Source organism: Hyla sarda, chromosome 4 (assembly GCF_029499605.1).
Source record: "Hyla sarda isolate aHylSar1 chromosome 4, aHylSar1.hap1, whole genome shotgun sequence".
Lineage (NCBI taxonomy): Eukaryota > Metazoa > Chordata > Amphibia > Anura > Hylidae > Hyla > Hyla sarda.
In genome coordinates, this window is record NC_079192.1 from 302,064,210 (window position 1) to 302,088,004 (window position 23,795).

General features: G+C 41.3%; 1 protein-coding gene across 3 annotated transcripts in view; it reads left to right on the top strand.

The window, feature by feature from the left end:
- UNC5A (unc-5 netrin receptor A) overlaps positions 1-23,795 on the top strand; it is a 420,372-nt gene that overhangs the window by 314,412 nt on the left and 82,165 nt on the right. For all 3 annotated transcript variants that reach the window (XM_056574721.1, XM_056574723.1, XM_056574722.1), the window contains 2 exons: positions 19,725-19,828; positions 23,029-23,209. In XM_056574721.1, the coding sequence (XP_056430696.1) occupies positions 19,725-19,828; positions 23,029-23,209 (285 nt within the window). The remainder of the gene's footprint in view (positions 1-19,724; positions 19,829-23,028; positions 23,210-23,795) is intronic.

Below are 23,795 nucleotides of genomic sequence, written 5' to 3' on the forward strand. Positions count from 1 at the left end.
TATTAATTTTGGTTGTCATCTCACTGTGACAGTAGAATTGATCTTTTTTTTTTTTTTTTTTTTGTATTGCTTTTTATCCATGCAACAAAGCTAGAATGATCAACACTAACAAAAAAAACCTCTTTAAAAGAAGAGAAAGATTGTTGGAGTTTCTTTAAAGCATACCTGTCATTTCAGGTGACTTTTCAGGATAAGCTGCAATGTGTGTGTATATGAGAAGCAGCGCTATTTCTGCCCATTATATAACTTGTATATGGCATTTTTCTCTGGTATCATCCTCAGCATTTTATGCTTCCGCTTGCATGCTTTTATCTGTTTTAGTCACATGTAAATTACTTTTATATATCTCTACCTTGGCACCTTCCCATTTTTCAATATTGTTTGTAGTTTGGGCAGTCCAGTGGGATCAGGGGATGCGGACCACTCCTATAGTTGTTTAAATATTTATTCAAGCATAAAGCCATATGTGTCAAGAGATGACATATTCTGAACATGGAATAGTTGTCTGATTTAGGCACCACATTTTATAATATTCTCACTATTATTTAAGACTTATTTTTAGAGATGAGCGAACTTACAGTAAATTCGATTCGTCACGAACTTCTCTGCTCGGCAGTTGATGACTTTTCCTGCATAAATTAGTTCAGCTTTCCGGTGCTCCGGTGGGCTGGAAAAGGTGGATACAGTCCTAGGAGACTCTTTCCTAGGAATGTATCCACCTTTTCCAGCCCACTGGAGCACCTGAAGGCTGAACTAATTTACGCAGGATAAGTCATCAACTGCCGAGTCGAGAAGTTCGTGACGAACTGAATTTACTGTAAGTTCGCTCATCTCTACTTATTTTATCAAGACAAACCCTGTCCATTTGAAAGTCGTAGAGGAGACCCCAGCTCTGGACTCTTTCAGTCAAAATAAAAAGCAACTTTGTAAGAGTGGCACCTGCTTTGGTGAATGTATGCTGCCCATGTCTTACACAGATGGCTATTTATCTAAATGGTCTCTATGTGTTACTGTGGTGGCCCAGTACAGGAGTTGTACCCCTGTACCCTTGCTGTCCTGTGTGGGGGACTCTATTGGAGTGTTCCCTGAGTCCTCCCTTTAATCTGTGTATCATAAATGGTTAACTAGCACCTCATGTTATGCATGAGAATGCCTTTAGAATGTTATATGCCTTTAAATGTTGTTACCAAGTCTTGTAAACAGGGAAGGTGTCAGTGATCAGATGACTTGTGAGTGACCTATAGGACCCCTCCAAAGTCTCCTCCATATAAACCCTGGGAGGAGCTAGCTAGTTAGTTTTGTGCTGAGTGCAGTGAAATCAAGACCTGACAGTGTCTGGTGTCCTGAGGAGACCCAAGGCCTAGTCATGCAGCCACGCTTCCATCACCAAGTGCCCCACAGGTGAACGTCAAAGCCTGGTAAGCTACACAAGGGTTGAAGTCTAGTCCGTCCTAGTCAAGTCAGTCACGTATGTCTACATTCAGCATGGGTCTGTAGCATTTTGTCCAAGTCCACTACAAGTCCCAGCAAGCCCGCAAGTCTCTAAAGTTACTGGTCACCTCCTTGGGCCTAACTGAGCTGTAAAGACTATTCCATCAGTCTGCCTCAGTAAAGCTGCCGTTGTTCTATAACTTGGCGTCGGAGTCATTATTTGCCCCTTGCCTAGCCCAGGATCCAGTGGCCCTACCTCAGGGGGTGTAGAGGTTAACCACGCCCTGGCGTCACGAATACAAGGGGTTAATGCCTTCTGCCCCTCGGGTAATAACGTCTGCCCTCATCACACCCTCACCACATTACTACATTTGGCTGGTATGCCAGGAACTCTAAGAAGTCAATGATCCTCATTGTGTTACATGTGCTCCTTCAATTCAGGTATCAGCAGGTTTCCGCAGGCTGATGGTTTTATCTTGTAAAATAGAACTTGTCAGAAGATAACACTTGATTCCCCTTTAGAATATAGGTATATATGTTTTAGAGTCTTTACACATAAACCTTAATTGTGCCTCCTTAAAAATCTAAAATGTTAGGAAATTTGCCTGTAGCAGATTTACCGCATTTATGTAGATGAACATTCAGCTAAGATCTGATGTCATAACTCACTACCTACCCCATTATTCTCTTTGCCTCTATTATAATAGGTGGCTGCAGGTGGTATATTATTGCTGCTTACAATAACCAATTTCTTTGCTTCCAATAGGGATGCAAAGTACTCTTTTGATGTTATATATATGTGTGTATCTATTAGCAGTACATTATTGGTCCCTGAAGGAGAAAAGCACAGAAAATATGATACAGAACACATTGAGGCTCATTGTTTATCTCTGGGTTTACAATGCCTTCTAAGCAAATGCCTCACAATTTCTGGTTAGCTAAATTGTGAGTTGTATGTCTTAGCTATGCGGTATAACTGAAGGTCACTCTTAAAACAATACTTTAATACATATAGTACTTCCATCCACTATACATTATTCATACTGTGACTATTTTGAGAATTGCTGTATGTTTGTTGTGTTTTGTAATGCCTTGAGCACAAAAGGCATTTGTCTCATTTTATTATGTCTCAGTCCCAGCAGAGTTTTATTTTTATTTAATGCTGTTTTATTTGTCTTTACTTACAGATTACTTGCCACTTGATATTGTATGGGCTTATAATTTTTATTATACTGTTCTTTTCATATTAAACTCTGTTTGCTACTAAACAGTGGGGGGGATGGAGATTATAGCATAAAAGGAAAAAGGTTATGTATGGAACTTGGCAGGTTCATAGTCATTTTGAAAAATTTGAGAATGTTTCCTTTAGTAAATTAAGAAGTTGAATAATATGAGAGAATATGCTGGTTCTGACAAAATCCAGGCTTTGTGTGCCTGGATAACAATAATATTCCCAAATGAAATGTATGAAAAATTGGCAGTATAATAAAAGGCAATTTAGATGTAAGTCATGTATTACAGGATCCGCAGTTTTTATAAACAATATTGTGAAACGCGGTATGTGATAGTGTGTGAACTGTCAACTGCATGCAACATAGTATATGTATATCCTTTCCAGCAGGTATGATTATAAGTGTTTACAAGAATATTATTTGTTATTCTAGAATTAAAAAAAAGTATAGACAGCACAGTTTGATGCAGACTTTTTTTGTGCCTTTCATCTCTGTATCCAAAAGCCATAATACGCAGGTTTTTTGGGGTCTTTGGATTAGACCTTTAAATAGGCACTGTCATTTTAACATTACATAGATTCAAACTTGACATTGATCAATAATACCAGTGAACATTAAAAAAAACTTTGTTATATTGTATTAGACAAAAATGTTTCTTTATGCTGTTATCAAACGTTTCCCTCTTCCCCCAGCTGTTAAAATAATCTCTAAATATCAGCTTAGCTTTGTCTTGTGTCTGCAACACAAACCAAAAGAAGTCTATGGAGAGGAGATGGGAGCTATGCCTTTCAGCTCTTGGAGAACTGCAAATTAGAGATGAAGCCTACAGAGCAGAAATCTGCTGAACAATGGCATAGTTTTATATAATGGGCAGAAATTGTGCTACTCCTCATGTGCACATACAGGACAGCTTATCCTAAAAAGTCACCTGAAATAACAGGTATGCTTTAACCCCTTAAGGACGCAGGGTTTTTCCGTTTTTGCATTTTCATTTTTTCCTCATCACCTAAAAATCCTAACGCTTTAAATTTTGCACATAAAATTCCATATGATGGCTTATTTTTTGCGCCACCCATTCTACTTTGCGGTGACATTAGTCATTTTACCAAAAAATACATGGCGAAACAGAAAAAAAATTCATTGTGCGACAAAATGGAAGAAAAAATGTAATTTTGTAAATTTTGGGGGCTTCCGTTTCCACGCAGTGCATTTTTCGGTCAAAATAACAACTTATCTTTATTCTGTAGGTCCATAAAATTAAAATGATACCCTACTTATATAGGTTGGATATTGTCGTACTTTGGAAAAAAAATCATGACTACATGCAGGAAAATTTATATGTTAAAAATTCTCATCTTCTAACCCCTATAACTTTTTTTTCCCGCGTATGGGCCAATATGAGGACTGATTTTTTGCGGCGTATTCTGAAGTTTTTATCGGTACCATTTCTGTATTGATCGGACTTTTTGATTGCTTTTTATTCATTTTTTCATGAATACGCTATTTTGGACTTCGGAATTTTTTTGCGCATACGCCATTGACCGTGCGGTTTAATTAACAATATATTTTTATAGTTCGGATATTTCCGTACGCGGCGATACCACATATGTTTATTTTTATTTACACAGTTTGTTTTTTTTATGGGAAAAGGGGGGTGATTCAAAATTTTATTAGGGAAGGGGATAAATGACCCATATGGGGCTATAACACTGCACCCACTGATCTCTTACCCTGATCCCTGCAAAGCCATAGCTTTGCATGGATCAGCGAGATAGGGGCTTGATTGCTCAAGCCTGTAGCTCAGGCTTGGAGCAATTAAATGCCGATCGGACGCGACTGAGCAAGGTAAGGGGGTCTCCGCTCGCGTCCTGGCTGATCGGGACAACGCTATTTTATCGCGATGTCCCGATCAGCCCGACTGAGCTGCTGGGAAGCGTTTACTTTCATTTTTAGACGTGGCGGTCAACTTTGATTGCTGCGTCTAAAGGGTTAATAGCACGCGGCACAACAATCGGTGCCGCACTCTATTAGCCAGGGTCCCGGCTATCGTTAGCAGCAGGAACCGACCTAGTGTGATGCCGGTGTGACCCCGTTTTAAACATCGGGAGTGGGAGAGGGGCGTACAGGTACACCCTTCGTCCTGAAGGAGTAAAGTAGGGTGGAGTAGAAAAAAAAAAACGTGTCCCATCTATTGTGGACCTTGTTTTTATGAAGTTCACATGATATAAATGAGATGTTAAATTTGTTCTGCAGGTCTATTCAGTTATAAACTGATACTGGGAATAGCACATTTTTATTGTTTTCGTTATGGTTTACGAATATAAGCTTCTATATGACTATATGTTCACACATCGCCAAAAAAAAGAGAATGTTTTTCAGCCACAAAAACAAAATGCAGACATTTTTTTAACAAGGTGTAAGACGATGGCCTTAAAACATAATTTAAAAATAAATTGCTATGCCTCATAATATTCTGAGCCCCATAACTTTTTTATGTTTTCACTGATGGACCAGTTAAATGGGCACTGTCAGATAAAAAAAAAAAAATACTTTTTATATGTTGTACATCTTGGCAAAGCAAACATTTCCCTTTAATAGAAATCATGGCTTATAAAATCATGGCATTGTCCAAGCTGAAGCACTGACATAGACAAAGTCCAATAAGTGAGGGTGGGCTAGCACTCCTCTGTGTTCTCTCCTGTCTGATAGCACTCCTCTGTGCTCTCTCCTGTCTGATAGCACTCCTCTGTGCTCTCTCCTGTCTGATAGGACTCCTCTGTGCTCTCTCCTGTCTGATAGGACTCCTCTGTGCTCTCTCCTGTCTGATAGGACTCCTCTGTGTTCTCTCCTGTCTGATAGTACTCCTATGTGCGCTCTCCTGTCTGATAGTACTCCTCTGTGCTCTCTCCTGTCTGATAGGACTCCTCTGTGCTCTCTCCTGTCTGATAGTACTCCTCTGTGCTCTCTCCTGTCTGATAGCACTCCTCTGTGCTCTCTCCTGTCTGATAGTACTCCTCTGTGCGCTCTCCTGTCTGATAGTACTCCTCTGTGCGCTCTCCTGTCTGATAGTACTCCTCTGTGCTCTCTCCTGTCTGATAGGACTCCTCTGTGCTCTCTCCTGTCTGATAGTACTCCTCTGTGCTCTCTCCTGTCTGATAGCACTCCTCTGTGCTCTCTCCTGTCTGATAGTACTCCTCTGTGCGCTCTCCTGTCTGATAGTACTCCTCTGTGCTCTCTCCTGTCTGATAGGACTCCTCTGTGCTCTCTCCTGTCTGATAGTACTCCTCTGTGCTCTCTCCTGTCTGATAGCACTCCTCTGTGCTCTCTCCTGTCTGATAGTACTCCTCTGTGCCCTCTCCTGTCTGACAGTACTCCCCTGTGCTCTCTCCTGTCTGATAGGACTCCTTTGTGCTCTCTCCTGTCTGATAGGACTCCTCTGTGCTCTCTCCTGTCTGATAGTACTCCTCTGTGCTCTCTCCTGTCTGATAGCACTCCTCTGTGCTCTCTCCTGTCTGATAGTACTCCTCTGTGCCCTCTCCTGTCTGACAGTACTCCCCTGTGCTCTCTCCTGTCTGATAGGACTCCTTTGTGCTCTCTCCTGTCTGATAGGAATCCTCTGTGCTCTCTCCTGTCTGATAGTACTCCTCTGTGCTCTCTCCTGTCTGATAGCACTCCTCTGTGCTCTCTCCTGTCTGATAGTACTCCTCTGTGCCCTCTCCTGTCTGACAGTACTCCCCTGTGCTCTCTCCTGTCTGATAGGACTCCTTTGTGCTCTCTCCTGTCTGATAGGACTCCTTTGTGCTCTCCCCTGTCTGATAGGACTCCTTTGGACTTTTTCTGGTCCTATCAGACAGTACAGAGGAGTGCTAGACCACCCTCACTTACTGGACTTTGTCCATACCTGTGCTTCAGCTTGGACAAAGCCATGATTTTATAAGCTATGATTTCTAAAAAAAAAAAAAAAAAATTCTTATTAATTATTTTAGAAAGGTTAATGTGTTGCCAAGATGTACAACATATTAAAAGTTTTGTAATCTGACAGTGCCTATTTAAGGCAATGCTTGTTATTCTTCTGGGTGATCTGTTTTTATTGGCATAATTTCGGGGTACATAGGACTATTTGAACACTTTATGACATTTTCTGTGTGTGTTACCTATTTTTCATAGGTAAGAATGCTGTATAATTTAATGCGGAATAATTTCATCTTCATTTCAAATTATATAATCAACGACTGGAACTTACTACTTCTATTCATGACTTTTAATTCTGGAAATGATACGAAGTTTGCTCCATTGTTATTGTGTCTGTGCCCACACAGTTGTTTGTGGAAACACTAGAATATAATCATACTGGAAATGAATAGGAAAAGTAATAATCACTTCTGAAGACAAAAGTCCTGCACACAATACCCAGCATTAATATTCAGATGTTGTTAAGAAAACACCCAGTGAAGGGTAAATTAATTACTAAGAATTACCTGATTCTTCCTACACTGAACCGTGGCTTCCTAAACCGATTCTCTGTCTTAATTTGTCATGTGGTCTAGAACAGACTAAGAACCTTTGCTCTGATAATTACTATCAATTTTTCTTTCACGCTTCCGTGTGACTGCACTTTATAATCCAGATTTTACAAATTTAAAAGAGGCAGCGTGGATCAAATATAGCTTTGCAGCGCCCTTAGGGCATGAACACATGGCACACCTGCCTACACAAAAACATGTGAATAAAGTAAGAGAACCTATGTATACTTAGTATATGGATTATCAATGTCTTTTTTTTATATAACCACTGCTGTAAGAACATACACAGATCAGCCATAATATTAAAACTACCTGTTTAGCCCATGAAGACAAGGACTCTCCAAGGCATTGTATTGTGTGTATCAAACACTAATTCCAAAATATATAGGGTCTTATTAAAATGTAAAATTTATAGTTTAAAAATTCCCAAAAGAGTGAATACCATCACCTCTAAAATACAAATAAATATTTTGTATGCTTCAAATACAGGAATGAGTCTTTATATTCCTTGGATGTATATATGTACAAACAATGTTAGCTATCAAGGAAACCAAGGATTGACGATTACATGTTCCTGTTATGCCCTTCTTGGCCAGTGGTTTTACCATCTTTATTGTTATTATTATTATTATTATTAATAATAATATTTATATAATGCAAACAAATGATGCAGCACTTTAAATTTTATGGGTAGACCCTACACAGTAAACTATCCTTAGTGTCCTGTTACGCCAACTTCGTTGATGTAAGATCAAGGAATTTGTTTGTAGAGATATAGAACAGGTACTTTATGCTATATACAAGCTAAACAAAATCATTACACAGCTCTATCCAAAATTAATGCACCAGCCCAATTATTAACAATTTTTTAGGCCTTTGGCTGTCCAGGCATGCTGGGAGTTGTAGTTTTGCAACATCTGGAGGCACCCTGGTTGGGAAACACTGTTATAGGGCTTGGGCAACTTACCGGCTTCCGTAGGATCCAGCGCCGCACGACATTGCCGCCAGACACTGCCGCGCGACAGTGCCGCCCGACGATCGTCGCTGGAGCCTCGGAAGGGTAAGTGAACTTCTTCGCCGGTCCCCTTCAGCTGTTTAGTTTTGCAACAGCTGGAGGACTACAGTTTACAGACCACAAACCAGTGGTCTGCAAACTGTGGCCCTCCAGCTGTTGCAAAACTACAACTCCCAGCATGCCTGGACAGCCAATGGCTGTCCAGGCATGCTGGGAGTTGTAGTCTTGCAACATCTGGAGGCACCCTGGTTGGGAAACACTGTTTTAGGCCAGTGTTTCCCAACAAGGGTGCCTCCAGCTGTTGCAAAACTACAACTCCCAGCATGCCTGGACAGCCAAAGGGTGTCCAGGCATGCTGGAAGTTGTAGTCTTGCAACATTTGGAGGCACCCTGGTTGGGAAGCTTGGGCAACTTACCAGCTTCCGTAGGATCCAACGCTGCACGACACTGCCGCGCGACAGTGCCGCGCGACGATCTCCGTCAGCGATCGTCGCTGGAGCCTCGGAAGGGTAAGTGAACGTTTTCGCCAGTCCCCTTCAGCTGTTTAGTTTTGCAACAGCTGGAGGACTACAGTTTACAGACCACAAACATGTGGTCTGCAAACTGTGGCCCTCCAGCTGTTGCAAAACTACAACACCCAGCATGCCCTGATAGCCAAAGCCTTTGGCTGTCAGGGCAGGAGCCTGGGCTGACATTACAGTGCAGCCGCCCGGACTCCTCATACTGCCTCCCCGCTACCCTCACTTATGGGGACACTGATATACATCCCCCCCCTTGTCTCCCGCCCGCGTCGCTCAGCTCCCGCTGCTACAAGACTACAACTCCCAGCGTGTCCTCACTGTAAGGGCATGCTGGGACTTGTAGTCTTGCAACAGTTAGCAGACAGATGGGAGTTGTGTGGCGCTGGCAGGTGAGAGGGGGGGGGGGGATGTAAATCACTTCAGTGTCCCTGTAGCGAAGTGAGGGTAGCGGGGAGAAAGTATGTCGGAGCCCGGGCGACAGTAGCTTTTCCTGCTCCATGTTGGAGCTGGAGTAAATTTAGTCAATTTTTGCGGCCGTTGCGACTGTTTATTGCGCAGCTGTGACTGTCGCAGTTAATAAATACCTGACCACTGCAAGTCAAAAATGTAAACTAGCGTAAATCAAGCGGGGGAAAAAAATTTGACTTTCTAGCTCTTGCTAGAGAAAGTCGCACGAAAAATAGGGTAGGCGCAATTGCGACAATTTAGCGCCAAAAATAGTCAGAAAAAAATGACTAAACCCCTGTCCAGGCATCCTGGGAGTTGTAGTTTTGCAACATCTGGAGGCACCCTGGTTGGGAAACACTGGCCTAAAACAGTGTTTCCCAACCAAGGTGCCTCCAGATGTTGCAAGACTACAACTCCCAGCATGCCTGGACAGCCTTTGGCTGTCCAGGCATGCTGGGAGTTGTAGTTTTGCAACATCTGGAGGCACCCTGGTTGGGAAACACTGGCATAAAATATTGTTTCCCAACCAGGGTGCCTCCAGATGTTGCAAAACTACAACTCCCAGGTTGGGAAACACTGTGCCCAGCCTCCGCCCCACCTTACTGTAAGGGCATGCTGGGAGTTGTAGTCCTGCAGCTGGGGGCAGGGGACAAGCTTGTCACTTGCCCACACATCTCCTGAACCACACAACTACAACTCCCAGCATGTCCTTACTGTAAGGGCATGCTGGCAGTTGTAGTCGTGTGGGGCGGGAGATGTTTGAGCAGGTCCGTGTATCCTGTGGACTCCTTCGGATTTGGTGGACTACTTCGATGACCAGCGTTTTTCTTTGTTTGATTTTAATAAAATGGTTAACGAGGGCTTGTGGGGGAGTGTTTTTTTTAATAAAAATTTTTTAAAACCTGTTGTGTTTTTTCCTTACTTTACTTAACAGGCTTAGTAGTGGAAGCTGTCTTAGCTGGGCTTAGCGTTAGCCACAAAATCAGCTAGCACTAACCCCCGATTATTACCCCTGTACCAAATGCCACAGGGGTGCCGGGAAGAGCCGGTACCAACAGGCCCGGAGCATCAAAAATGGCGCTCCTGGGCCTAGTCGGTAACAGGCTGGCGTTATTTAGGCTGGGGAGGGCCAGTAACAATGGTCCTCGCCCACAATGGTAACGTCAGGCTGTTACTGTTTGGTTGGTATTTGGCTGAGAATAAAAATAGGGGGGGCCCTATGCGTTTTATTTTTTAAAATAAATAATTAAATATTGTAAAAAAAAAAACACATAGGGTCCCCTCTATTTTTATTCTCAGCCAAATACCAACCAAACAGTAACAGCCTGACGTTACCAGGGTGGGCGAGGACCATTGTTACTGGCCCTCCCCAGCCTAAATAACGCCAGCCTGTTACCGCCTAGGCCCAGGAGCGCCATTTTTGACGCTCCGGGCCTGTTGGTACCGGCTCTTCCTTGCACCCCTGTGGCGTTGGGTACCGGGGTAATAATTGGGGGTTATCGCTAGCTGTTTTTGTGGCTAACGCTAAGCCCGGCTTAGTAATGGACTCCGTCTGTAAGACAGCTTCCACTACTAAGCCTGTCCAGTAAAGTAAAAAAAAAAAAAACACAACAGGTTTAAAAAAAAATTATTACAAAAAAACACTCCCCCACAAGCCCTCGTTAACCATTTTATTAACATCAAGCAAAGAAAGACGCTGGTCGTCGAAGTAGTCCACCGAATCCAAAGGAGTCCACAGGATACATGGATCTGTAGAAGAAGAAACAAAACAAAAAAAAAGAGTAAGTACATTTAGGGAGAAAAAACTGTGTTAAAAAAATGTAATACACACACACACTAAACACAGTTTACCACTATTCTGAGCCATGACTACAATTTAGTTATTGAATTATTTAGATGTGGTGAAAAAGCTAAAAAAAAACTCAAAAACAAAAGATCCAGAAGGAAACCTATTCAGCCAAACCTATTCAGACAGCAGGAAAAAGGAACAGACTATTTTTTCTACTACATGAAGTAAATTCCCCACTTTTACCTACGTGTGCCAAATTTATTAACGCCGTGCAAAAATTTAGTAAATTTGTCGCACATAGTCAAAAATGAAGTCGAAAAAAACAGGGTAAAAACCAGACTACATAGTAAAAGATTAGTAAATGCCCCTCATAGTCATTATGTAAACCCTTGATGCCACAGTCAATTGCAACCATGGCATCTAGGCAGTTAACATAGCAATGTAGCAGAGGCACTAATACTATGATGCTCTTATGATAATTGATTCTTGGCCTTGGTGGATTTCAATTTCCATAGTTAAACCTCAGTGTATCAGTTTCTAATTTTTTCTCTTTCTCCAATCCTTTTTCATTATTACATTAGCCTCCCTTCCTACTCTTATAGTATCAAGTCCATAAATATTGGACCTGATATCTGAATCCCTACAATGTGAGGTACTAAAATATAATGAAAAATAAATATGTGATGTGGGAAATATTAATAGGGAGATCTATCAAGAGTGGTGCACCAGTCTCTCCCGTCTGTCTATTCCTGTATCTGACGGATTCTGACAGATTCATCCACAGGTTGGATTTCATGCATGAGTTGCACCATGCCCCGGGCTTTCATAAATATGGCATTTTGCATAAAAACCATATTGTTCCATGGGTTTTCACCAGAAAACTGGCAGAAATACCAATTTCACTACTGTAGGACATTAACAAAGACATTTCGCAGGTCCATGGATGTACTTTAGAGAACACGGACATGTTCAGATTTATTTATATTTTTTTGTACTAAACTGATCTGACTGATAGCTTACGTGTCATATATAAACTGTATATCAGGCTGGATAGATGAATTCACTTATTGAGCAACACTACATAAAAATAGTGAAAGAAGACTATGTTTACATGTAGTAGATACACTGTAGATTTATTAAAGATTTTCCCAATTACCTTCAATAAGGAAGTCAAAATCTGCAAAAAAATCTGCAGCATAACCGCCATGTGTGAATATTCCCTCATTGAAGAAATATGTCAAGCTTGAATTGGAATGAATGACTTGCTGGAATGAGTGCATGATTCACCAACTAAGTGCACAAGGATGATATATATAATTTTTTTAATAAAAACAACAGAACCTTTAACCCCTTAAGGACTCAGACCATTTTCAGCTTAACCCCTCGGGGACGGAGGCTTTTTCCATTTTGCACTTTCGTTTTTTCCTCCTTACCTTTTAAAAATCATAACCCTTTCAATGTTGCACCTAAAAATCCATATGATTACTTATTTTTTGCTCCACCAATTCTACTTTGTAATGACATCAGTCATTTTACCCAAAAATCTATGACGAAATGGAAAGAAAAATCATTATGCGACAAAATTGAAGAAAATACGCCATTTTGTAAATTTGGGGGCTTCCGTTTCTACGCAGTAAATTTTTCGGTAAAAATTACACCTCATCCTTATTTTGTAGGTCCATACAATTAAAATGATATCCTTCTTATATAGGTTTGATTTTGTAGTACTCGGAAAAAAATCATAACTACATGCAGGAAAATATATATATGTTTAAAATTGTCATCTTCTGACCCCTATAACATTTTTATTTTTCCGCGTACGGGGCGCTATGAGGGCAATTTTTTTGCGCTGTGATCTGAAGTTTTCAGCAGTACCATATTTGTATTGATTTGACTTTTTGATCGCTTTTTATTCATTTTTTCATTATATAAGAAGTGACCAAAAATACCCTATTTTGGACTTTAGAAATTTTTTGCGTGTATGCTATTGACCATGCGGTTTAATTAACAATATATTTTTTATAATTCGGACATTTCCACACACGGCTATATTACATATGTTTATTTTTATCTACACTGTTTTTTTTTTTTTTTTTTAATGGTTAAAGCAGGGTGATTCAAACTTTTATTAGGGAAGGGGTTAAATGATCTTTATTAACTTTTTTTCACTTTTTTTTTGCAGTGTTATAGCTCCCATAGGGGGCTATAACACTGCACACACTGATCTTTTACATTGATTATGGTTTCTCATAGGAAACCATTGATTGATGATTCTGCCGCTTGACTGCTCATGCCTGGATTGGTGATCGGGCAGCGAAGAGGATGCCGCAATTTCGCCGCGGCAATCCCGAACAGCCCCCTGAGCTAGCCGGTATTAGTGTACTTTCACTTTAGACATGGCATTCAACTTTGTCTAAAGGGTCTAAAGGGTTAATAGCGTGCAGCACTGCGATCAGTGCCACACGCTATTAGCCACGGGTCCCAGCTGTTGCTAGAGGCCGTACCCAACCCACTAAGCCTTTATAGAAAGGGAGTGGGCGGAGGGCGTACAGCTATGCCCTCCGTCCCCAACAGGTTAAAGGGGTATTCCTGTGGAAAACCTTTTTATTTTTATTTTTTTATCAACTGGTGCCAGAAAGTTAAACAGGTTGGTAAATTACTTCTATACAAAAATCTTAATCCTTCCAGTACTTTTTAGGGGCTGTATACTACAGAGGAAATGCTTTTCTTTTTGGATTTCTCTTCTGTCACGACCACAGTGTTCTCTGCTGACCTCTGCTGTCCATTTTAGGAACTGTACAGAGCAGGAGAAAATCCCTATAGCAAACATATGCTGCTCTGGATAGTTCCTAAAATGGACAGCAGAGGTCAGCAGAGAGCTCTGTGGTCGTGACAGAAGAGAAATCCAAAAAGAAAAGCATTTCTTCTGTAATATATTGCCCTAAAAAGTACAGGAAGGATTAAGATTTTTTTAATAGAAGTAATTTACAAATCTGTTTAACTTTGTGGCACCAGTTGATTTAAAAAAAAAAAAAAAAAGTTTTCCACCGGAGTACCCGGACTCAAAAAATCTTTGTTTTTAGTTTTTTCCTCCTCATCTTCTAAAAATCATAATGCATTGTTTTTTGCCTCACCAATTGTACTTTATGCTTGCAGCGGTACCACATATGATAATTTTTTTATGACATTATTTATTTTTAGCCCCCTTTGGGGGCTATACCATGCAATCTTCTGGTTGCATACACTGTTCGATGCTATACCATGGCACAGCATTGATCAGTGTTACCGGTGCTCTGCTACTCTAGCCTGCTGCACAGGCATGGAGCAGCAGATCACTGATCAAACGACGAGGAGGCAGGTGAGGGCCCTCCTGTCGTCCAGTGAGCTGATCGGGACATCGTGATTCTGTTGCGATAGTCCCGATCAGTTTAGATGCCGCGACCAACTTTGATTGCAGCACCTAAAGGGTTCATGCTGGGCATCGGCCCATTCGGCGGTGCCTGGCATTAGCCGTGGGTCCTGGCTGCCCGTAGCAACTGAGACCCATGGGGTTTAACCCGTTCTCACCTTGTGAGAATGGTTTAAAGCCTGTTAGCGGGACACAGGATGTACACCCTGCATCCTTAAGGAGTTAAAAGAACCCCCTAAATAATTAACATGAGGAAAATGGGCAACACAAACAACAATACAGTTTTTACAATGTGGCAATAGGTATGACCATAACAAAACCTTAGCCATAAGGGTGGTTTAACACAAGGTGTTTTTCTGAAAAGAAAACACACCATAGGTGACACTTGGCATTTTGTTCCTGAAAAATACCGTAACTAGATGTTAGTTGCAGATAGTTAAATATAAAATGTCAAAGCTACAATCATTTTTTGTACATTTTTTTTTTAACTGGAGCGGTGTTTTTTGGGTCATTGTCAGTTTCAATAAAAATGCAGCTTTCTTTAGCTATGCTGTTTTTTCACTTATTTTTTTCTTTCATAGGACTCTATAGGTTGAAACCAAAAAGTGTAAGTGTGTGTGTTTTTTATTCTGGCTTTTGAAAAAACACAGGTGGGGAAAAAAACACCACAAAATTGCTGAATCACGCTATTTGGGGGAAAAACATCACAGTACTGCATTATGACGGACAAAAAGTGTGCTGTTTTTGTCACTTTTTTTCAGGCTGAAGAATGTGTTCCAAAAAGTACAGTGCATTCAGACTCAACAGAACAATATGTGAGAAGTGAAGGGCCTGAAAACTTTCTGAATGCATTGTATGTCTGGAGGAAACATAACATCGGTCCCCCTTTGCAGTTATGCCAGCTTATATACTTTAGGGAGGGAAGACTTTTTATGGAAAGACTGTGTCTGTGGAAGTTTGTACCCATTTAGACAAAAGAACATTTGTGATGTCAGACACTGATGATGAACTAGAAGGCCTGACTAACAAACAGCATCCCAAACATGTTCAATGGGGTTGAGGTGAAGGCTCTGTCAGTTTTTTTTACATTAAACTCCCCCAACTGTGCCTTTATGGACCTTGCTGTGTGTACTAGGGCACAGTCATGCAAAAACATGCAATAAAAGGGCCAAACCCAAGCTGTTTCCACAGACCTGTAACCATACACCTTACAGTTGTAGCATTACCATTACGCTTCACAGGAAATAAGTTGCCTAGGCCAAAGTGTCAGTTATTATAAATGTTAGTAAACGTATTACAAACATTTGGTTTCTTTGGATACCCAAATTTTTTTTCCAAATGTTTGTACCTTCTTGACACTTTTAAAAATAGCCTCTTTCTCTACCTACTGTACATATCATCTTACATGAGGTTCTTACTGGCTAATTCTAAGAAAGCGGCATTATGCCAATACACCTATATTTTACTTGTAAAAACCTACAGAATTAGTTAGAGGGCAGCTTTGCAGGCTGTGAGGTGTAAAAACTTGTACGGGTATGTTCACACAAGAGATTTTTTTGTTAGAAGTTGTTGGCAGACATCAGAGGCCTACCTTTGGATTTCACTGGCAGCGTCACAGATTTGCCTGCAGTTTTTGGAGGTGGTTTAGCCCTTTCAATGGAGATAATCTGCATCCAGGTCACTGTCATGAATTCTGTATGAATGAATGAAGGGATAGGTCACTTTCTTTCTGTTTCTAGTTCACAATGTAAACTATGTAGTGTTTTTTATTAAAACAAAGGGGCGTGCGAGTGTCAGCATAAAAAAAAAATCTGCATGTACTTATCAAAAAACATATTGGTTGAGTTACAATTGTGAAACCCATTGGAACAGGGAAGAATATAAGTGATGACAAGCTTTGAGCAGCGCTGCGGAATGTGTTGACACTATATAAATAAAGAAGCTATACATTTATATAACAGTTTAAAGCAGAGTGTTCTAGTGGGTAAATAAAGCTGAGAATGTTTTGTACTGGGTTTGACAGATAGTAAAGCATCCACTGGATCTCAACAGGCATATATGTTCCTTCTGATATGACCCTCCTCAGACAGAATGGAGATATTTGAGCTATGGTTTTGACTAAAGGATGGATGATTCCAAAATAATTCTTGGGTTTGACTGGAAAATTTTGCCTAGGCCATCATGAAGACTTCTCCCATCCACGACACACCTCCACAGAATCTGCCGGACAAACATTTTAGGCTTCTTGCTCCAGTGCCCCTTCACCATCATGCAAGTTTCCCATGTGTATTGCCCCACACAGTAGTAGTGATAACGTTGTGCCTCCATATAGAATTTAAGCAGAATTTGTACCTTCAAGCAGTTAGGCCCCTCTGTGCTAACTTATAGTACCTAGGACCCCTGTGCTCTCATATACTAGCTAAGCCCCTTCTGTGCCCCCTTATAGAAGTAAGGAACCTTCTGTTCCCCCTCATTGAAGTAAGTCCACTTCTGTGCCCCCTTATAGTAGTCAGGCCCCAATGTTCCCCCATATAGTATTAGCCCCAGTCCCTGTGCCCCCATATAGTAGTTAGGGCCTTCTGTACTCCCATATAATAGTTAGCTACCCTCTATATCCCCATATAGTAGTTAGGCCCCCTCCATTTCCTTATATAGTACTTAGGCCCTCTCTGTATCGCCATATAATATTTAAGCCTGGTCTGTACCCGCTCAGTGCCCCAATATAGTAGACAGGTCCCCTTTGTAGCCCCATATAGCCCCCTCTTTACCCCTGTATTATTATTTAAAGGGGTACTCCGGCACTAAGACATCTTATCCCCTATCTAAAGGATAGGGGATAAGATGCCTGATCGCGGGGGTCCCGCCGCTGAGGACCCCCGTGATCTTCCACGTCGCACCCCGTTAGAATCAGTCCCCGGAGTGTGTTCGCTCTTGGTCTGATTACTGACAATCACGGGGACGGAGCACAGTGATGTCACGGCTCCGCCCCCGTTTGACATCACGCTCCGCCCCTTCAATGCAAGCCTATGGGAGGGTGTGTGACAGCTGTCACGCCCCTCCAATAGACTTGCATTGAGGGGGCGGAGCATGATGTCACATGGGGCGGAGACATGACGTCACTATGCTCCATCCTCGTGGTCGAGATGGACTCAGCCTGAGGACCTCCAGCGGTTCCGGAAGCCGCTAAAGGTGGGTGCTGTATGGTAGATCTCGGGGGTCCCCCGTGATTTGACATCTTATCCCTTATACTTTGGGGTCCTTAAGATGTCTAGGGGCGGAGTACCCCTTTAAGCACCCTATGTTCTCTCATATAGTATTATGCCCCATTTAAGCCCCAATATTACATTAGGTCCCCTCTGTGCCCCATATACTGTTAGGCTTTTTTGTGCCCCCATATAGTATTTAGGCCCCTCTGTGCCCCCAATATAGTAGTTAGACCCCTCTGTGCCTCGATATCGTAGCTAGGCCCCCTTTGTGCTTCTATATAGTATTTGGCCTCCTCTGTGCCCCTAGATAATGTTAGACCCCCCTCTGTGACTCTATGTAGCATTAGGCCCTCTATGTAGCAATCACCACCCCCCCCCCCCACCCCGCCCCCAGCCTAGCCCTTCCCTGTCCAGATTATCTCTTGTTTATCAATAGACATCAACTTTTCAGTGTGAATTTTGCAATGGAAAGATTTAATTTTTCTTTCCATTTTAGAGTAGTTATTTAGAATTTCAAAAACTTGCAGGACTTTCCTAGAATGGTCCATTTATATTAGATTGTAAATTAGGTCACTTTTACTGTTTGTACTTACACACGCTTTTCTTTTTACAGTGCATTCTAGTATATGGGGCACAGCTGCAACACCTAGTACAGCTGCTACAAAAAGTATGTCATACAGAAGGAAACAATTAATAAGCCGCAGCGCCCTTCTGAGAGCCATGGCCCCATCAAACAGCTTATAGCCGGGTACTAATAGTCAGACTCCAACTTATCTAATACTGATGGCCTATCATGAAAATCGGCGACATATAACATATGATCACACCATAAGCAATGGGGAAAGCTCCGGTATACTTTCAGGTGGTTATAGGCTAAACCGGGCCCTGGCGTCATGAATACGTGTTGTTGTTACCCTAGATGGCCCCTAGGGTAACATCCGCCCTTCATCACACACCCCGCCACCACACAGGCGAGTGGTGAGTTGGTTAATAGTAGCTTGTGGAGGAAATAGAAGTGTTCTTATCAGATTTATTAGATGCAAGAACAATAAATTCTCTTCTTACAAATAAATCTCTTTCTAGAAATACATGTGTGTACAAGAGAAATATAGGACTGTTGGTTAGAGAATTCTAAATTCTCCTGCAAAAACATTTCTCGATTAACCCTTGCTGGGGCTCAGTTATACTGCTTTGTAAAGGATTAGTTCAGCTTTCACGGCTTACGCTACTGTTATTTTCTGTCTCTGTTTTAAAAATGTCAGATCACACTGCTACATGACTTTTACCAATGCTAATGTATGCCTCCAGATATTCCTGAATGTCTGCTTAGCCTTGCCATCAACACATTTATCCCAGAATGCACCAGGCTTTGATTTTGCGCTGCATTCCCATGTCACTGCCACTAGGTCACCTCACTCAAGTACCCTGCGAACCGTAAGCTCCCCAAGGCATGTGTCTATTTAGTAGTATCTAAAAAGGGAGCTTTAAATCCCAGATAAAGGGTGTGTGAGGGCGCTGTTGACAATCCTTGTGCCTGGTGTTTGTGCGCTGCTTAGAGTAAATACAACCAAGTGCTTCCTTTGCCTAGAACACAGTTGTCAGGCTCCTTTTGGGGGGCTTAAAGCAAACAGGAGAAGACAGGTGAGCAAAGAGGTGGCCTGTGTTATTACTGAGCTGGTGTATTTTGCCACAGGGTGCGAGTATAGCAGCGCTACGAGGGACTCTGCATCCCCCACATCAATTTATGTCACTAGCAATTCATCCATGTGTGCTTTAAGCAGGGATTCAGCAAAGAGAAACAGAAATGCAGATGAACAGGCTAAATGAATGTGGAATTCAGTTTATTTTAGACCTGCGTACCCCAAGGGGAGGGGAAGGCACACGTGTATGTATACATCCTTCTCTGTCACTCTCTATCACTGTCAGACTGGATTTCGTGGTTATACATAGCTGTAGGAGCAGCAGAGCAGAGCCAGGAGATGCTGGCTGCTTCTGCTCTTCTCCCCAAGCGTCCCAATGTCACCATGTGTCTGACTTACCTAATATTAAGCCTTTGCATGTCTAAATTTACAGGTTTGCATATTGATATTTGATTTATTCTCCCTTTATAAGATGATATTTTGTTTTGTTCTTTTTGTTTTCTTAAATAAGACCTCAGGAAGAATTTCGAGAAGGAGCCAGTGTCAAGAGAAGCATCTCTGAATCAGGAGGTGACTTTGTTATGTCAGCCACCTGAGGGGATTCCTCCTGCGGAGGTGAGTGCTACAAATGTGTCACCAAACATTACTCCCCTACGTGCATTTCTTTCACATAGCTGCACGTCAAGGCAAGTACACGAGCATTTATTCTAGTATCACTGCATGGGATTTTACTTGGTTCTATATATCAAAGCAGTAGAAATTACAGTATGATAGAGAAGTAGAAAAAGGGGTAAAACTAAAAACTAGTGGGGCAGGGAGAAGATGTTGGGGCCGCCCCCATGATTCGTGGTTAAGGCAGTGTGAAGTGGTTTCCTTTAAAGGGAATTTATTGGCTAGATGTATTTGCACTGTTTCTTTTTTATGGTTCTATTTTTTTTTTTACTTTATTTTTTGTACATTTTTATATGTTTAACAGCATTTAAAGATGCTTGTTTTACAGCAAGTCACATGGACCTATACAACAAAAGACTGAAGCTCTATACTACTAAATAATAGCCATACAAAACAAATAATACCAGTATACAAGAAGCAACGTATGCATTCCCATCATACTGTTATCACTGCACAGGGGATAATACCGCCACACAATAAACACACATAAGGCAAAAGTTTAAAAATCCTTCTCACTAGTGTCAATACTGAATCTCAGTGCTCTGCAGGCACAACCTGGGTTCTAAATCATTGTACCTTTTGGAAGGCTATTTTGTCTGAAGATTACAAATCTTTATTTTTTTATTTTATTTATTTTTTAGCATGGTACATATAGGAAAACACTATATAACAGTAAAGTAATAAATGGTCAGGTAATTCTGAGTTATATTTGCCATCCACTGCACAAACTTTGAAGTTTATGAAAATACATCAATATGTAAACTGGTACTGTTAATTAGAATAGGATCCATGCAAAAGACTCTTTGGGCATTCAAGGAGCACTTTAAAGGGGTACTCTGGTGGAAAACATATATTTTCAAATCAACTGGTGCTAAAAAGTTATACAGATTTGTAAATTACTTCTATTTAAAAAATGTAATCCTTCCATTTGCTGTATACTACAGAGAAAGTTGTGCAGTTCATTCCAGCCTTACCACAGTGCTCTCTGCTGACACCTCTGTCCGTGTCAGGAACTGTCCAGAGTAGAAGCCAATCCCATAGAAAACTTCTACTGCTCTGGACAGTTCCTGACATGGAGAGCACTGTGGTCAGATAGAAAAGAAATACACAACTTCCTCTGTAGTATACAACAGTTGATAAGTACTGGAAGAATTAAAATCTGCTTTACTTTCTGACACCAGAGGATTTGATTTTATTTTTCCACTGGAGTACCCCTTAAAAGAACTTGAAAAACCAGTGTCACTTCAGCCAAACAGGTAATTAATGAAATATTAAACTATCATATTTGTCTGTAAAAAAAAAGGTTAACTAATTGTCTATAGAAATTGTAACGCAAACAGATTTTTCTCCAAATTTTCCCCCAAAATGTGGATTTATTCAAATCCAATTTTTTTGTGATTTTTTTTGGGTGAATCAGTTGACTGGAGCAGGAAATAGGCCACTATGGAAAGTATGAACAAGAGCAGAGACTTCTGTCAAACAGCAGGAGTCCATGCCTCATTGCTCAGAATGCTCGTCCACATTGCATCACTTAGTTGACAGAAAAGGTGTGCCTGTCAGGGGGACAACATAAAACAACATTTTAACCTCCATGATGTAGAGTTGTCTGTCAGTGAGTCTGAGGAGTTGGACACCTTGAGCTGTACTTAGCTGTGTTGTGCCGGTGACTAATGGCAAGACTTTAGTGGACTACTTTCCTGGTAAGGTGTCTGGGAACAGGGTAGGTCTAAATAATAAAAGCATGTGTAATCAGTGATGCATTCAGTATCGCTGTATACCTCACAGCCAGGCATTTAATGTTTACCTCGCAGACTAATATACATGAGCAGGGACTCCTGTCTTTTCACAGAAATCCCTGCTCCTGTACTAATCTGAATAGGCTGTAGAATCGAAATCTAATTAACTCATCTTGCTCTTTCTAACTGTTACTCTGCCTATACACATGATTATGACTGTTGCTACTTTCTGAATACATAATATAAACTGTATCCCTGTTATACAGTATGAAGCATCCACAAGCAAGTCTACCAACTGAGGACAATCCATGTGCCTGCAGCATACTCTTATGGTTGGGCACCTCAATAAAGTCATAAAGATTTTTTTGGTAGGGGAACAGGGCAAGGAATCCATAAACATCATGCATTTGGTCCATGATGTTCTCTACACATGAATGGAGACCTTGTGTATGCAAATCCCAGTCTTCTATTATGGAAAATGCATTTTCAATGGCATTTTCTTCAGAAAACATGTAGACATGGTTTCTTTTGAAACAGATAAAAAGTAATTGACAAACAGCAAATTTGATTTAAAGAACACAGGAAAATATGTGTTTCAATGAATGTGCTTTACCAGGCACCCTGCCAGTCTGAACACGAAATATGTTTGAAATATATTTGAGTTCTACTGAAAGATAAATGTTCTATGCATCCTATTAAAAGTAATGAAAAGTAGGCGGACAATACATTTAAAGTAAGATCATAACTGTGAGGGCAAATCTCAGCGTGAAGAAGTTTAATCCAGATCAAGCTGTAGTTTATAGGCATTGTCTGACAGTAAAATGAGAACAAAGAGATAAACAGGGGACATTGCAGTCTGTAGGATGATGCCAAGCTAAATATAGTGTAGTATAACAGGGCATGACAACATACAGTATTGCTTCAATATTGTTTGAATTCTTATATGTCACTTGCCTTCTATATTGTTCAGACCCAATTACTTGACAATACCCCAATGAGCACCTCCTATCTGAAACCCCAATGGGCAACATTGTTCCTTCTAGGCTGTACCCACTGGAAATAATAAAAAAAAAAAAAATCGTATTGTATGTCTATTGTCATTGGTAAACACATATTCTGCCAACCAAGTCAGTATAAAAAATTTTGATTTTGAAGTCATTTTTGATCAACAAAGTTTTCACTTGAGGTCGATAGCAGGTATAACTAAATTGTAGTATATATCAGTAGTTATTTATAACTTTGATCTATACTTTAGATTTTTATAATGTTCTTGCTTTTTCAGAACAAAAATAAACTAAGAGGATATTATTAAATAGAAATAATGCAGGGCGAATTATGATTGACTGCTTCTCTTTCTGATTTTTCTTTTTCTCATATTTTACCAATACTTTGTTTTTGCTGCCTCAGGTGGAGTGGCTGAAGAATGAGGACATATTAGACCCCGATACAGATTCCAATATTTTTATTGGAACAGACCACAGCCTTGTTTTAAGACAGGCTCGCCTAGCTGACACCGGAAATTATACTTGTGTGGCCAAGAATATAGTTGCTAGGAGGAGGAGTAACTCAGCAGCTATCACTGTTTATGGTGAGTCTCCAATTGCAATTCTAGTCAGTGACTGTCTTTCACAATAGACTAAAGATTAACATCAAAGACACACGTCTATATATATATATATATATATATATATATATATATATACCGTATTTATCGGCGTATAACACGCACTTTTTAGGCTAAAATTTTTAGCCTAAAGTCTGTGTGCGTGTTATACGCCGATACACCCCCAGGAAAGGCAGGGGGAGAGAGGCCGTCGCTGCCCGCTTCTCTCCCCCTGCCTTTCCTGGGTCTAGAGCGCTGCTGTCGGCCCTTTTCACCCCCTGACTATCGGTGCCGGCGCCGAAAGCCAGGGAGAGAGAAGCGGCGCCGACAGCCAGGGGGAGAGAAGGGGCAGCGGCACCCATTGCCGGCGCCACTGCCCCGTTGCCTCCCCCCATCCCCGGTGGCATAATTACCTGAGTCCGGTCCGCGCTGCTCCAGGCCTCCGTCGTGCATCCCCGGCGTCACTGCTATGCGCTGAACGGCAGCAGCGCTCTAGACCCCAGGAAAGGCAGGGGGAGAGAAGCGGGCAGCGACGGCCTCTCTCCCCCTGCCTTTCCTGGGGGTATATCGG